Source organism: Spea bombifrons, chromosome 5, assembly GCF_027358695.1.
Source record: "Spea bombifrons isolate aSpeBom1 chromosome 5, aSpeBom1.2.pri, whole genome shotgun sequence".
NCBI lineage: Eukaryota > Metazoa > Chordata > Amphibia > Anura > Pelobatidae > Spea > Spea bombifrons.
This window is the reverse complement of record NC_071091.1, coordinates 16,635,178-16,651,757: the sequence shown is the minus strand read 5'-3', so window position 1 is coordinate 16,651,757 and position 16,580 is coordinate 16,635,178. Positions and strand designations below refer to the sequence as shown.

Below are 16,580 nucleotides of genomic sequence, written 5' to 3'. Positions count from 1 at the left end.
CCCTCAGAGTTCACAAATACCACTGTGTACAAGAGAATCATGCATCTTCCCCCCAGAAGGGATGTCCAGACAGAATTTGTTTAAGCTCGCCGTGCCTCTTTTTTGCCACAAACCTCTGCTTGGAGTTTATTGTCTAAAACTATTATACTGATTGAAAAACAAAGACCATACGCTATTGTCGGTTTAAATACATCAATTTAATGAATCTGAAAGCTTTGCAGATGGCAATTCCTCTTCAAATCTTCTATAATCCCTTTGCTTAGATGTCTTTGAAATAAACAACTTTTACCCTCTAAAATGCACTCACGGTAGTGGTAGCTATTTTTTCCTGCATTTGGCTGGGAAAAGTGTTTTTTGTTATCTAGTCAGGTAGTATTCAATTATTAATAAACAGAGAATAACATTTATCTAATGGAACACAATATAGGTTCTACAAATGAACTTTAATATGTTACTCCCTTGTAATTTCCTTTCAAACTTCCAACCAACCACCTAAAGAAGTACAACACGAAGTTTATTTTACTGGAGAGGATTGAATAAAACATTTAGATTATTTTGTATGTTACAGAAAGGAAACATTTGCCAATATATATATTATAAACATACCCTGTGTTTATAGTACTGAGGGCAGGGATCATATCTTTTTTTCTCAGGTTCTGTGTCATAATTAATGGACAACAAATGACTCTTTGATGCAATCACGCTATATATTTGTAAGTTTAATTTGTTTCAAATCAGGTGTAAGACTTATTTTGCTGGTGTGCAGCAGTGCGCTTACACACATGTTGTTTCAGATCATCTGTGTTGACCCCCCCCCAAAAAAAAAAAAATTCTAACAATGGTTGATTTCAGAATATATTTTTACCGTGTAAACGTTCCTAATTTCTCATTACTGTGTCACACTTTGGACTCTATAATTTTGACTTGGTAACTTCCTTTCTAACATAATCACAGCGATGCTATATAATCATACCTGGGAATTTTCATGGTTGTGGTTGTAGGGTTGAGAGCAGGTCTGGAGATGGGCCACGCATAAGGCCTGCCTTAGGCCCTGGTTAGATTACAATGGGGCAGGACGTGGTAAGAGAAAAGCCCCGAGTGGGACAGATCCTAGGTGGGGACACGACCAAAGGCCTCACCCTAACCCAAAGCTCTTGGAAAGCATTTTTTTTTTGGAGCCCAAGGTGCGTGCTCCCGGGTGCAGCATTCCGTGCTTTTGAAGGCAGCAGAAGCCTGGAGACTATTCTGGGCTTCCCCGAAGGGAGAACCCAGACAAAATTCCTTCCCTCCCCCATGGGAGGGCCGGATCTTCAAGTCTCACCCCAAAGCGTAAGACTCCTTTGTACTTCAGGTCAATCCCCAAAAGGAAAGACCCCTTTATGGATAGAGGGAAGGGCCATAAGGCTCCCTACACCTCCACCAACTGAATCAAGCTTCACTGCAGAGCAGTATCCAAAAAAACATAGTGCCAAAATCATGATACAAAAACAGAGTGATGGAAAGCAATACCTGATCCAGAAGCTCCAGATGGAACCCAGCAAGTTCCCTAATAAAGGTATAACAGGCCATATGTACTTTTATCTTACTTAGTATAGTTTAGAAATACCATTACATAAGTTATGGTGGTAAAGGTGATGGAAACCCTTCCACTTAAATTTAAGGGGTAGTAGAAGCATTATTAAACACTCATCTACAGACACCAGACAAGCCAGAAGGCTTGTTTTTCCCTCAGAAATCTCATGGTGCTGCCACAACCACAAGGGATTCTGGGTAGGCGCATGCAAATAAGGTTAACTATTATAACCTTTGCGTCTATATCCACTATATATTAGCATAGTTGAGGCATCCAAACAAAGAAGTCAAAGTTGTTTCACACATTTTAAACAAATAGTTACATTTATACCCACAAGTGGCATTTGTAACCATATCACCCCTTTCTTAAACCGATACTAGGTTTTATTTTTAATTCTGCTTTATTTAAATCATTAAAGGGTCTCATTGTTTTCAACCACAGCCACTTTGATCATTTGCATATCTTATCCAAACACATTTATATAAACTGTGCTTATAGTAGGAAGAGGCTAGGATATATGGTCCCATAACCAGGATGCTCAGAAATGCATAGATTTAAGATCTCTGCTTGGTCACACCACTTGTCCATGTGTAAAGGCCCTGTGTATACCGATGAGCACATGGAACTCCTTAGCTGGGCTTCAGTGAAAGACAGTAATGTCCTTCAAATGCTACCTTATCCATGCTGTCCATAATACGAATTGGGTTATTAACCCTTCAATGGGTCAATGGATGATGAGACAGCGGATCAATGTAGTTTAATGCTTAATCTAGAAGAATTAAATCTACATACATACTAAAGTGAGGTTAAATTAAAAACAGTTTGCTCCAAATATATTTAGGGTATAAGCTTTATTAATGATCTGTGAATATAAGGAAAGGAAATTCACACTCAATCTTCAAACAACTTTAATGTTTCAGTAGGAAGAACATATATTGTATTTCTTGTATAAACTGAATGTTTAATATGTTTTAAATGCTGAGTGCCAAGAACAAATGAATTTTCTTTATCCTCTGTTTCTGTAGTCCTTGTCATAGAGTCACTATGTTATTATGCTTACTGTTAATGCATTCAACATCTGCAGTGTCCATAATTCATTAAGACAATAGTGAATATTTAAAATAAGTGTACCAAGTCCTTTAATGTTATACTTTTGCTTGTGTTTTATATTGCAGGAGCCTCAGCTGTCAGAGAATAACATTACACAAGAATTTGTTTTCTTCTTATGTCATGAACTCGATATTTACAATTGTTCATCTTATCGCAATAGTACCAAATTCAGAGCTTGTGAAAAGCGACCCTGTAAGTATTGTTTTACTATTGCATCAACAGTAGCAGCATTTATTCACACAATTAAAGAAACAGTCATCACCCCAAAGTTGTATTTTTATTGTTAAACCCCTTTCAGGCCCGGGTTTTTTTATACCCAAAAGCCCTTGCGATTTTTTTATTATATGTTTGTTAAACCATGATTCACCTTTTCTATATTTTATATACGCACACTAGTTATACATCATTTTGTTTAGCACAATAGGTGCAATCAGCCTGCTGAGTCTGTCTTGTCTTTGAGTGGACTTCCGTTAAAAAGCGCGATCAGTCGGCAGTTTCTGACGACAGGGCAGAGTCCAAGTTGTCAACAGAAGTCAAGGAGAAGTCCCTGACACTGTAACAAACACAGGACTTACTAGTACGTCCTAAAGGGCGTCTCAGCACAGCTTTTACTGATTAGAATGAATGTGCAAGAAGTCCACGTATGGATGATCACTCCTTTAAATAGAGTCAGCTGTGGAGGTGTTAAATGAGCCAGAAGCCATATTTTTGAACACCAATAACTAAAAATTGCTTGCACCAATCTGCTTGCAGTAAAATACACCGCAGTTAAATGGACATTAATATGTATTTAAAATTAAAATGAGGCTGGAGTGCTCCTTTATTACTCTTGGAATCTAAGGGTAACTTTATTATTCCAATTATGTGTCAAAGACAAAACAGTTTTATAGTTGGACATAGAAGTCCCTTTCTATATTATATCATCCAAAGAAAATTCCATTCTGCAAACTGCAAGTGAAAATGAATACCCAACAGAGTAAAATACAGTAGATTAGGGGCAGATGAGCATATTGTAATAAATGCATACAAATAAGCAATTATGCAGTTCTTCCCCACGATACAGACATTGAAACTGTAATTGACAATGTAATATATTTTCTATTTTATCTAAACATCTATTTTCTGCAACCCTCAAGAGATAAACTTTATGAAAGGAATGTGACGAGAGAATCGGATTACATTCCTAACCAATACTAGCATGAAATGTTTTTAGTCCCTGATCAATATAGGAATATTAACTGTCAATCAATTGATTGATAGAATTGCAGAGCATATGTTACACCTAAAAATAGCGTTATTCTTGTGATTTTTTTTCTCTCCCAGTGCACACAATCCAAATAACTGTGTCAATACTATGAATACTAATCATTCCCTCTCCCCTCCATCTATTTCAAAAAACAAATCTAATTAAATACTCATTTAAGCCAACCAAGTTTCCTTTGTTGCCTTCAGCAATCTATGGATATGGATAACACATTTTTCTTGCAGCAGGAAGGTATAGTTCCAAACTTCTTTTTTGTTTTTGTAAATGTCAAGATTTATTATAATATTTAACGCCATGTAGTCTTACCATCTGACCTTTTGGAAAACGTGTTATAATATTGCAAAAACACGTCTTTTCCCTCCATACTCAGAGTTAGTAAAATGGTGTGCTTTACATGCTAATGAAATCATTATATGGTAGTTTTATTTATATTTAATAATGTCCTTGATAGGAACATCACAACTTGTTTTCAGATCGGTCTATGATCCAATGACTCATCCTCAGCATAGTACCTATTTAACCAAAATTCACACTTTAGATAAATAAGCATATGTAATTTATTAGTCTATTTTTCCGGCCCATACCCTTCCACAAATATGCAACTTTAAATTCTGTTGAGTATTGTTTTGGACTTTATAAAGATAGTCTGATTCTCCTGGAAAATGTTTAGATAAATTATTTTGCACCACTGGACTAACAAGGCTACCCCCAGCAACATAACTATGAAAAATAGCACCTATATCTGCATAAAGAAGAAAATAGAAGCATTAAGCTGGATCACATACAGGTCTACCCCAAATTATTCAGGAGAATGTGACTAAATATATATTTCCATAAAGAAGAACCAACAAGAACCCCAATTATTTGCAAAAAAACCCAAAACAAACAATTGATCGCCATAACAAAAACATGAAATAAAAGATCCTCAAAATCACCTTTTAATAGCGAATAAATGATGACCAGTTGTGATAATGGACAACTAAGGCATTATAAAAGAGGGAGACAGGGAGGTGCCAGAGAGTTCTTCTTGGAACTATAGACCCACCAAGGAATACATCACACAATTCCATAATGTGATAAACACCCTTCCTAAAAACACACAGGGAGAATTGAAACAATGAATATTCAATAATCTAAAAAAAAAGGAAATCTATGCAACCCCATAACAGGTTTGGGTATACTAAATAAACATATTTCTGGCCTAGTAGATAACATCTTTATATACGGCACCATTGATCTTCTTAACAGTATTCTAAAAATCATAGATCTAGGGTACATGTATAGCAAAATTTCACACATGAGCGCAGTTAATCGGTGTTTATCATCAAACAACCACAAATACAACCCTAAACAATCCTCAGTCTAACAAAATCAAACTCTTTCCCTCCCACTGATGAACTTTTGTCCATCTTAGATTGTTGTGACCTTTACTTTAATTGGTCTGCCCTGACTTTAAATTCATTTATTTAGTTGTACTATAAAGTTGATAACTTGTCCTAAAAAGTAAATGTTAGTCAGATTAAAAAGGTGTTGCCACCATACTTGGAAACTTCCCAGGGTAGAGTCCCAGAGCTAACCCCTTTTCTGGTTGTGTGGCAACCAAAGGTTGATGCTAGTCCCAGTTAGACTTTAGTGGGCAGGTAGGGCATGGTCAGTAGGCATTAGTGGTTGGGGAGTAGGTGGAAAATGACCATAACCAGGAGGAGGGGAGTAAACATTGCCATACAAGATTTCTGGAGAATGAATGGTCTGACGTCCTGTCCCAGGGAAGCAGTGCTTTACTTGAAGACTCTTGGAGTCTCCAGGTACTTGGTTTTATACCAATACTCATACCTAGTTTTAAAACAAAGAATAAAAATACATTCAAAATCACAATTAAATTGAAAATAAAAGTGACATTTTGGTGAAATGAACTATATACAACATTAATCACTAGGCAGTTCCCTAAAATGCTGTTTTGGGGGACTTTGGCCCTGGCTCTTCTGTAACTACATAATATCGAGGTTTTGATGTAGTAAGCTATGGATGCAGCAGTAATTTTTGTGCCTATGGCCACCTGGTATGCACATGTCCTCATGCCATAGTTTACTGATGATCAACCTACAGTGGTGTGAAAAAGAAGGTACACTCTCTTTGAATTCTATGGTTTTACATAACTGAACAAATACCTCAGATAAAAAACAACACATGACATATTACATTGTGTCGTGATTTATTCAACAAAAGTAAAGCCAAAATGGAGAAGCCATGTGTGAAAAATTAAGTATACCCCTATTGCTTCCATAAGAATTAAGATGCTAAATAGCACAGGTGCTGTTAATCAAATGCTTTTGATTGATCATCAGCAAGTGTGACCACCTCTATAAAAGCCAAAGCTTTAGTAGTTTGCTGGTGTGTGTTAACACAATGCCAAGGAGGAAAGACATCAGCAACGATCTTAGAGAACCAATTGTTGCTGCCAATCAATCTGGGAAGGCTCCTAAGGCTATTTCCAAACAATTTAAAGTCTATCATTCTACAGTGAGAAAGATTATTTAAAAGTGGAAAACATTCAAGACAGTTGCCAATCTTCCCAGGAGTGGGTGTCAGACCATGCAGAGCAAAGAACCTCAGAGTTACACTTCAGATTCATATTCATGACAGTACAATTACAAAAACACTGAAGTATGGTTTGTTTGGAAGGGTTGCCAGGAGTAAGCGAATTGGATTAACGAAGTTGCATCTGAACAAACCACAAGACTTCAGAAACAATATCCTTTGGACAGCCGTGACCATAGTGGAGATGTTTGACCATAATGCACAGCGCCACGTTTGGCGAAAACCAAACAGAGCATATTAGCACAAACACCCCTTACCAACTGTCAAGCACCGTGGTGGAGGGGTGGTGATTTGAGCTTGTTTTGCAGCCACAGGACCTGGGAACCTTGTGGTCATTGAGTTGGCCATGAACTCCTCTGTATACCAAAGTATTCTAGCGTCAAATGTGAGGCCATCTGTCCGACAGCTAAAGCTTGGATGTAATTGGGTCATGCAACAGAACAACGATCCCAAGCACACCAGCAAATTTACAACAACATGAATGAAATAAAAAAGGATCAAGGTGTTGCAATAGCCCTGTCAGCCCAGTCCAGACCTCAACCTGATTGTAATGCTGTGGCAGGACCTTAAGAGAGCTGTGTAGAAACAAATGCCCGCAAACCTCAATGAACTGAAGCAATGTTGTAGAGAAGAATGGGCCAACATTTCTCCACAGCAATGTGAGAGAATGATGAAGTCACACAGAAACAATTACGTGAAGTGCTGCTAGAGGTGCTTCTACAAGCTATTGAATCATAAGGTGTCCTTAGTTTTTCACACATGGCTTCTCCATTGTGGCTTTATTTTTGTTGAATAAACCATGAAATATTGTAAAGTGTCATGTGTTGTTGTTCATCTGAGGTTGTATTTGCCTAATTTTTAGACCTGGTATGATGATTGTTATTAAAACCATATATTTTAAAAAGGGTGTACCTTCTTTTTCACATGACTGTATGGCAGAACCATACTCATTTTGATTAATGAAGTTAATAGTTGTGAACTATACAATTGTGGTAATAAACATTGGCATGAATGACCTGGATTGGCTAAATTAGAAAAAGTGTAAAATAATCAGTCACTTAGATGTAGGATTTAACCACACTGGACAGATGTCAAATCTTTACCACTTTAGCAGAGTAGAACAAATTAAAATATAGCAGAAGTGGCTTTTCTCATTACCAGGTTTAATGAAGTGTATAATTAACATTATTTAAATAGGTCTCAAAAAATAATTTGTTGTATGGGGTTATATAGGACCTGAAAAAATATCTCTGCTGTATCCTACTCTCAGCTGTTACACATTAAACATGCTCTTGTAGAAGTGATACCATTGTTTATATTTGGGACACAACTTGATGTGGTATAAATCAAGATTAAAAATAGAATACATGATTGTTGTTCAAAGAAAAAAAAATGTGATTGTTATTTATGATCGAACAAAGCCTTTAGGAAATGGGCAGATCTAATACATTTTAAAACTCATTCCGTATTTACATGAGTAACTAAATTATCTGAGGTCTAGATGGTATGAAGCATATTGTGATTGGACTTTTGCCTGAATTCATCCAAATACAGATTAAGAAAATATCTTGTAAATATAAACTTGGGAGTTCTTGGTAAGTTTTACAATATAGCGCAATGTCAGATAGTGGCAGCAAGAGCTACAAGGTATTACTGTTATTATGTATAAGAGGAATGTAAATTTCTTTTATAACACATTCTTTTTTCATCAACATATAGATAGCTGTAGTCAATAATTCCATCTGTAGAACTAAATAGAAAAAAATAATCTGTTCTTTACCATCCACATACCAGCATGTAAAATTGCAAAGGCATTCTACTGCGTGTGTGTTATATAATAACATTTACATATGGCACTGATGAGGACATGGAATAATTCCTTAAATGCTTCATCAGCTTAACCAGTGCAGTGGACTAAAAGGAAATATAACAGACCTGGAGGAGATGTATGTGATAGAACTGAGTATGGGAAGGTGCAATTTTTGGAATTAGCGAGTACGAGAGCAGTATGTTGGCTTTTTCTGGAAGCCGAGCAAATATAAGGAGAAGAAAGTTGTTACCTTCTGCTTAAGTGCTTGGACATAAGGTCTATTGAAGAGACTCTCCATCTGTGTAATGTAATGAAATAAGTAGGCAGAATGGCCTGTCTCCTGAGAAAATCCACGTGGATCGTGGAACCTAGGATGTGGACTGCAGATCCAAGTAGGTGGGACTACTGGAGCTCCTGTGGCCCCAGAGGTGGAGACCATTTACCACCTGCATGGGAGAAAAGCTTAATGACAGCAGCCCGCCCAAAGATTATGGAGAAACTGGTAAGCTGGTGGTAACATTGAAGTCCACTGGTAGAATGCTCCACCAAGGACCCCCACACAGCACACATGTTTACCTGAAAACATAAACGGATGAGAGGAGATTGGCACCCCCAAGGGACCTGAAAAAGGCAAGAACAACAATGGGTAAGAAGGGGAGGTTCACCTTTTTATCTTATTCCAGCCTGATAGGTGGAGCCATCTCTCCTACTGCCACCTGGAATGGACACTGAAGCCATCACATACACTTTAATGCCTATGAAAGCTAAATAACATTTTTGTTTTCTCCCCTTTTCAAATTTATGCAAAACCCCAACCAGCTCTTATAGAAGATGCATTTTCCTGAAGAAATCCCCTTTTTGCCACTGTACACACTTTCTGTACTCACCAGCCATCTCAAGCACTAGCAGAAACAAGAGTTCCAGGGAGTACTTTCTTGGCATTGGCTTATTCAAGCATCAAATCAGGGTCCAAAAACTACCAGAGAGGGTGGTGTGCTGCAGCTTCCTTTAATTAATGTACTTACAAAGTACTTTAATATGCATACTTTATTGATGTTCCTGTATGAGATACTAGACTATCCTTAATAGAAGACCTCTCAGAAATTGCCTTTAAGCTGAAAAGTCAAGTTAGCGTTGCCCAGTAGGAGATAACATTACCCAACATTGTTTGACAGCAGACAAATTCTGCTGTGTTTTAGAATGCATTGAAAACAAATGTGACTTATTAGACTATAAATGTTAACATTTAGAAAAATACCTAATGCTTGTACATAATTTGTTATTTTGGCAAATGAGGGCACTTAAATGGGATGTCTGTTCTTGCTTTGATTTTGTTACCACGCAGGATTAATTGTTAGCAGTGTTCAACTTTAAAGTACACAGCAAAGAGAATTTATCTTCTTTCATGCATAAGTGAACCCAAACTTTTAAACAATGGCTATTTGTGGGCACAAATGAAACAGGTTTATCTTTGAAAACAATATTTTAGTAAAGATTAGCACAATTAAGATATTTAAGGAAAAATATAATTATCTATATTATATCAAACATTACATAAAATGCGTCACATTTCCATGGTTTTAATGGTGGATGAATCAAAGAATTAATTATTAGTTTTTTTTTATTTATTTATTTGTAAAAGCAGTGATTCCTAAAGATTTATTTCTGTAGCTGCCAGTAACCACAGCTATGTTTTGGTGGCTGATGGTTTGGACACATTCATGTTCTGGCGTTGCTGATTCAGTCAAAGCTGCAGTATTTTTAGGTAGCCCATGCCATCACATTGTCACTCACACATACAGACACTGTCTCTTACAGAAAGACAGTAATTACAGAGACTCTCATACACACATACTATATATAGTCTTGGGGGGAGACAGCCTGGATTTAAAGCTGCACTTGACAACTCTAATGTAAACTATTACTATCAGTCCTCTCATGTATAGATAAGGGAGCTTTATTTAGTACCCAATAGAAACCAAGTCACTGCACCCTTGGAAAGCCTCTTACAAGGACATTTTGAAAGGCAAAAGTTGAAAATCACACCTTAGAATATTAAGTCTGATGAAAAGGGTGTTATTTATAAATAAATGGACACCTGAAATGTAGTCTCAAATCATAAGAGCACCTTTCAAACTTTGCAGCAGGGTCACTTTTATGTTTGATATATGATAGAGTGCTCATTGATATTGATTGTATTCTTTATTTAATATTTTGTTTTTGTTTATAAACAGCATTATTTACAAGTGAAATTATGGCAGATGTCTAGTGACACCCAGATGGAATTGAATGGCACAGATTCTTTACCAGTTTTTGTTTTCATGTACAATGCATAAAATTTCCTCCTGTTGGGCGGCATTAGTAAAGGAAAACAAATTTCCCATTGTATTGCTGTACAAGTGTATATATTAGAATATAAAACAATAGTCATTATTCATTCTTTGTCATTGTCAAAATGACGTATGGCTTTACTTACAATATTATTTTTGGTGGCATTCTATAATAAATTGATTTTTCTTTTATATATGACTGGTCTAAACCTCCTCTGGGACTTTAGCAGCAATAAAAGACACTTTCAATTAAGACAATGCTAGAAACTGAAAGCCAATTACTGTCTAGACTAGTTAATATGAACAAATTGTGAAAAAGACCTCAATTATTCCATTATCATTTCTTGTGCTTAGTTGCAAGGATGTTACTTGGGAAACTAAAAATAATCATAAATGCTACAGAAAACATTATTTAAATACTCTTTTGTTGTGAATTCATAATCATTTTCTGTTGGGGATGTTGCAATATGACAACCTTTATAACCTAATTTTAGAATGTATTAGATCTCTCATAAGAATAGCTTCTGTAATGTGATCAAGATTAGGTAAATCTATTATATGTATAAATAATGGTTCATGATTAATTCTAGCTGCACATTTCAAGCTTTTCTTATTTGCTTTATGCTTAGGACAAAAAGGTTCTCTTAAGTGCCCAATGCTGCATCGACATAGAAAAAAGATATAGGAGTTTATTAACCAACGATGGAGTTGCCAGAGTTTCAGCTCAATGTAGTTTCATCTCAATGACTTTATATTACATTATGAAGCCCCAATTCCAGTGAGTTGGTGCTCAGAGTTTAGCTGCTCTGTATAAAATATATTGAAATCAGTGAGATCCCTTAATAGTAACCCCACTGAGTGCATTATTCAGGGAAACCAGCCAACGATGGCCCATTGTAATGCATAGGAATTCAGGGAGTTGAAACCAATGGTAGGATCCCAATGCTACCATTTTAGTTTAATAAACCGGAGAGAATAACATAAGCTTCAGGACCTTAGGAGTCGTCACTCTTAAATGATGAGTCTTCTTTGGTCCTTCAATCATGTGCTTTTTTACACTGGCTTAATAAAAGGTATCGGCTTCCAATTGGAGACTCCAATTTTGTTAGTAATATTCAGTCGCCCACCTATAAGGCTAATATTGTATGCTTTGGCTTCTCATTGAAATACCCTGCTAATATTAGAGCTGTATTCTATCCAGTTATCTTTCCTCTTAATTCTGCCTCATTGTCACAATTCAACACTTTCTTTTGCCTTTTGCTTCCAGTCATCACCTTTATTTCTTATCTTTACAAAATGTATTATTTAGATTTTGTAATACCCTTCTAATGAAAGTTTTTTGTTTTTTTTTTGCAGGTGAGCTGTAAGGTGCTCCAGTTTTTCCAACAATACATGATTGGGTGTAATTACTTCTGGATGCTTTGTGAAGGAATATATCTCCACACCTTAATTGTGGTGGCAGTGTTTGCTGAAGAGCAGCATCTACATTGGTATTATCTTCTGGGATGGGGTAAGTAATAAAATATACCCCATAATGAACTGAACCAGCCATCTAATTGTATGTAAAATAGTTTTGTTTTTACTACTGAAATCATAGATGGCAATCAACGCTTCATAATGAAACCTTTGATGCAAGTAATTTTCAGGGCTTTTCTTTCCCTGGGATGTTGTATACTTACCAGAAGTTCATAATGCATTGTTGTCAAGGCAGACGCTGAAGAGCCTTTTTTCCTACTATTACCTACTGAATGCTGAACTACATGCAAACTCAGTAGAGTTTTGAAGATAGTTGTTACTGGTTGGTCGTTTTCTGATCCTTGTAGTCAATCGGGATGACTTTGGTCATTCTTCATTGGCTCTTCTTTCTCGTGCTCTTTCTGTGTGGCATGAGAAAAGCCATAATTTCCATTGTTTAATGCCCAAGGTGCCAGCTTTACTGATGCTCTAGGGTGCACTCTTAATTTCATTACTTGATTTAATGTGTTGTACCTTTGCTTACCTATATTAACAAACCCCACTTAGTCCTCACCTTGCTGTTGTTTTAGCCTCAGTGTTGGCTACTGGTATCCCTTATGTGTTACTGCCCAAGGATCACTACACTGCTGGTCCTTACAGTCATTACCTAAGAACTCTCTGCTAGGTGTCTGGTGTGAAGTAGGTGGTGAATTCCCAGTGGTAATTGAGTGCCACAAGGTTTAAGTGAGGAGCAATGAGGGAGGGGGGAAAGGGTATCCTAATGTCTACACTGGGTAGCCTAATCATTGGGTCCATCTACAGACTACACATTGTAATATAACAAGTAATTGCTTCTTAACAACAGTTTTCCACTTAAAATGTATGTTCCATGGCTGCTACATCTCAGAACTGACTTATTTTCTGTGTTCTACTTTTGTATGTCATGCTTTTTCAGCACAGTAATCTGATTGTTCTGCTTAGTGAGCCATTTGGTTTGTGCTAGCCTATACAGAAAACAATACAGGAAGATGTATATTACTAGGAATGCCAAGTCACAATTGAAAATGTCAGGTGGATTTGCAGACCCAGAACAACCCTGACAATGGTCATCACTGATGGATCCATGTCAGGGTTGCAAATGCATCCATGAGCTTTAGGTATTCTAAGGAATTATGAACATAACCAACAGAATGGTATAGCTAAACTCCCATTTATGTATAAATAAAAGTTCACAATCTGGGTTAAACTGTCTTTCGTTATATTGTATCCCTTTTTAACTAGTGGCTTTGCCAATTTTTCATTGACTTATTTTATTATGAATAAATGACTCAATGATTACACATGACAGCAAGTATTGCATGGAGTAGGAGAGATAACGAAGAAGGGGTAAATATTAATTTCCCAAACTGTGATTTGTTTTATGCTTACAGCTGCATAAAATGTAAAAGCCTGTTAAACTGGGAAACATTTTAGTTAAAATATGTAAAACCAACAGTCCTTTTTTATATCCTATCAAGAACGTCATGCACACAGCATTTTAATATAGACAATCCTTTTTTCTGTAGGGATATCAAAGTAAAAGTCTCACACGTTATTAAACCTATAGTCTGTCTGGCCCATGCCCTTCAATTATTACAATCATGACTACAGTTTGTCAATAAGGTTTTGGAAGGTTAGCAGCATGGGTGTTATATCTAATATCATTATTATTTATTTAGTTTATGATTTTTTTTACTCTACTTTAAGTGTACATGCTATTTTTTCCATATTGTTTTGCACAATTATTATGTATTTACACAATTTCATTTATAAACACATCTTGTGATTTGCCTTGCTGTTTAAGCTAAACATTATTGCACACCTTAGGGCTAGACAACACTGCAATACACCAATACACACCAAGCAACCCGGGAATCTTAGAAGGCAGGGACATTAGGAGAGGAACGAAAGTGCACAAGGATATGGGTCCCTAGGCCTAATCCCTGGTAGCATTGCCAGCTGCCCTCTCCACGCAATCATCCTTACTACTAAGATATGATGCCATAACCTAGCACTTCACCTTTTAATGAAGCGCAGAACCACCCAGAAATGACTGTAGAGGCTGTGCCGACTCTGCAGTCCTTCAAATTGTTAATGGGCCATTGGGAGATCATTGATCCCCTGAAGCAGTGGCACTACATGGCGCCTGACTGTTCAAGAGGACAATCAGACTCTTTGTTATGTGTCAGAGGAGCTGGGCCAGAATACACCACTGTCACTCCATGAAGAATATGCCACTGCTTATTTGCATATTGGATAAACATGAGGCTCCCCTGCCAAGGCACCTGGTGGGAGGTGAGTCCTAACCAAAAAAGCAGGTTATGTTTGGTATTATAATGGATCATCATAGCTCCCAGTTAGCACCCCTGAACCCAGATGTTGCCTCATTAATGGATGCAACATTGACTAAACACTACAGTCTTGGTTGTGTTTAACCTGAAGTAATTCTGATTTATCGTATCAATTGTCTTCTTCTTTTGGACAGTTTAACTTAAATATTACAGTACAATGATGCATTCCATATAAAGCTTTAACTTTAAATATTGCTTATTCTAGGGTTTCCGTTAGTACCTGCATCTATTCATGCATTTGCCAGAACAAAGTACTTCAACGATAAGTGAGTAATTTATTATATATTACTCTTAAGGTGCTTCTGAATGCACACACTGTTTGCTAATCTAATAATTTATCTTTTCCTATTTCAGATGTTGGATGAGTGTGGAAACACATCTGTTGTACATTGTTCATGGCCCTATAATGGCTGCACTATTGGTAAGGACACATTTTTTATTTGTATTATGTAAGTATATGAAGAACCCAATTACATCTTTTATTGTATTGAGTATGTGATATGTTACCATTAGGTCCCTAAGAAATGACACCCCTGCCAAAACCCTAGCGAACATTCTGATGTTACCTGATACTTTCTGTCCTTTCTCCATCGTTATATTTAGTAGAATTGTGCATTCAGATTAGTACAAATTGCAAAGTTAACAAAATTTGCATATTCCATCAATCAAAAAACTCAGGCTCTTTCGCTCCCACTCTCTGAATGTCTCCCTACTTTCTCTGCCAATCGCTTTCACATATCACAGCTTCTTCTTGTTCTTCTCTCTTCTTTCTTCTCTTTTCTTTCTTCATCTGCATCTCTGTGAACATGACCTCTTGGTGAACTTAAGCCAAAATGGCAGAGCTTCCAGTGACTGGAAGATTGAGGAGCGCATGTTGCTGGAAGCACCACCATTTTGTCCTAAGATGACCTTGTGTGAACTTTTGGCAAAATGGCAAAGCTTCTGGTGAATTCTTCTCCCCTGATTGGAGGATTGGGGTAGAGGACGTCACTGGAAGCTCTGCCATTTTGCCATAAGATAGCCCTGTGTGAACTTTGGCCAAAATGGCAGAGCTTCCAGCGCCATCCTCTACCCCTGACTGGAGGATCATAAAGAGGACATCCCCGGAAGCATCACATTTTGCCCTAAGATAACCTTGTGTGAACTTCAGCCAAAATGGTGGAGCTTCTGGTGACCTCCTCTCTCACAATCACATTGTTCAAATAAAAGTTTAAAATGTGCAATATGTTGAACGGCATATTATGTGTAATTCTTATATACTTTAAAATACCTCCAGTGTAAACTTTGTCTGTCTCTTTCACTCTCTCTCTAGATATCTTCCGCTCCTTATCCCTGTGTTGTAGCTCATAGAACAGTCATACACAGGCAACGGCTTTGCAGACATTTATATACTGTGTTATTTGGGGATGGTTGTTGTCAGTTTCCCACCCTAGATTGGCTGTAATCAGTGTGTCACATGTGTCAACGGTGTGTTCCAACATTGTTTTATATTTTCCCTATAATCTAGTTGGAGGTTAATCGGTTTAGCCGTGGTGTGATTATGTGACACAGATACTTAGTGATTACATGCATTTTGGCTGAGGGCAGTCGTTCTTTTGCTTCTAGTCTGGGGCTACGTTAATACTGTGCGTAGAATGGTCGTTCTCTATTTTCTGACTATATTTAGTTAACTCATTGAACTGAACCCATTTTTTATACAGTCAGTATTTTAAATGAGAATGTTGTGCATAGTTTTGCACAGGTCTCTTTTTAATGCATAATATATTATACGGGTTATCTACATGGATTTTATCTTTACTTATGTCTATGGAAACTACTGCAGCAAGTCTTGCTTGAAGTATCATTCTGTCCTTGCACCTCTACCGTATTATAATGTGAATATTGTAATGTAGATCTCATCTCGATTTATTTAATTGTTGTGCAAAGTCTTCGTCAACTTTATAAAATGCTGTGTTTGAACCACCTTATTGCATTGTATGTACAAATCCTTTCTTTACTTGTGGATAATAATTTTCAACCCTATTTTCCAGCAAAAAAACATTTTGGTAGA

General features: G+C 36.9%; 1 protein-coding gene across 1 annotated transcript in view; it reads left to right on the top strand.

Moving 5' to 3' along the window:
* The window catches only part of CALCR (calcitonin receptor), a 93,554-nt gene that overhangs the window by 67,741 nt on the left and 9,233 nt on the right, over positions 1 to 16,580 (top strand). The window contains exons 7-10 of the mRNA XM_053466426.1: positions 2,749 to 2,875; positions 12,042 to 12,195; positions 14,736 to 14,796; positions 14,885 to 14,951. Coding sequence (XP_053322401.1) covers positions 2,749 to 2,875; positions 12,042 to 12,195; positions 14,736 to 14,796; positions 14,885 to 14,951 — 409 coding nt within the window. The remainder of the gene's footprint in view (positions 1 to 2,748; positions 2,876 to 12,041; positions 12,196 to 14,735; positions 14,797 to 14,884; positions 14,952 to 16,580) is intronic.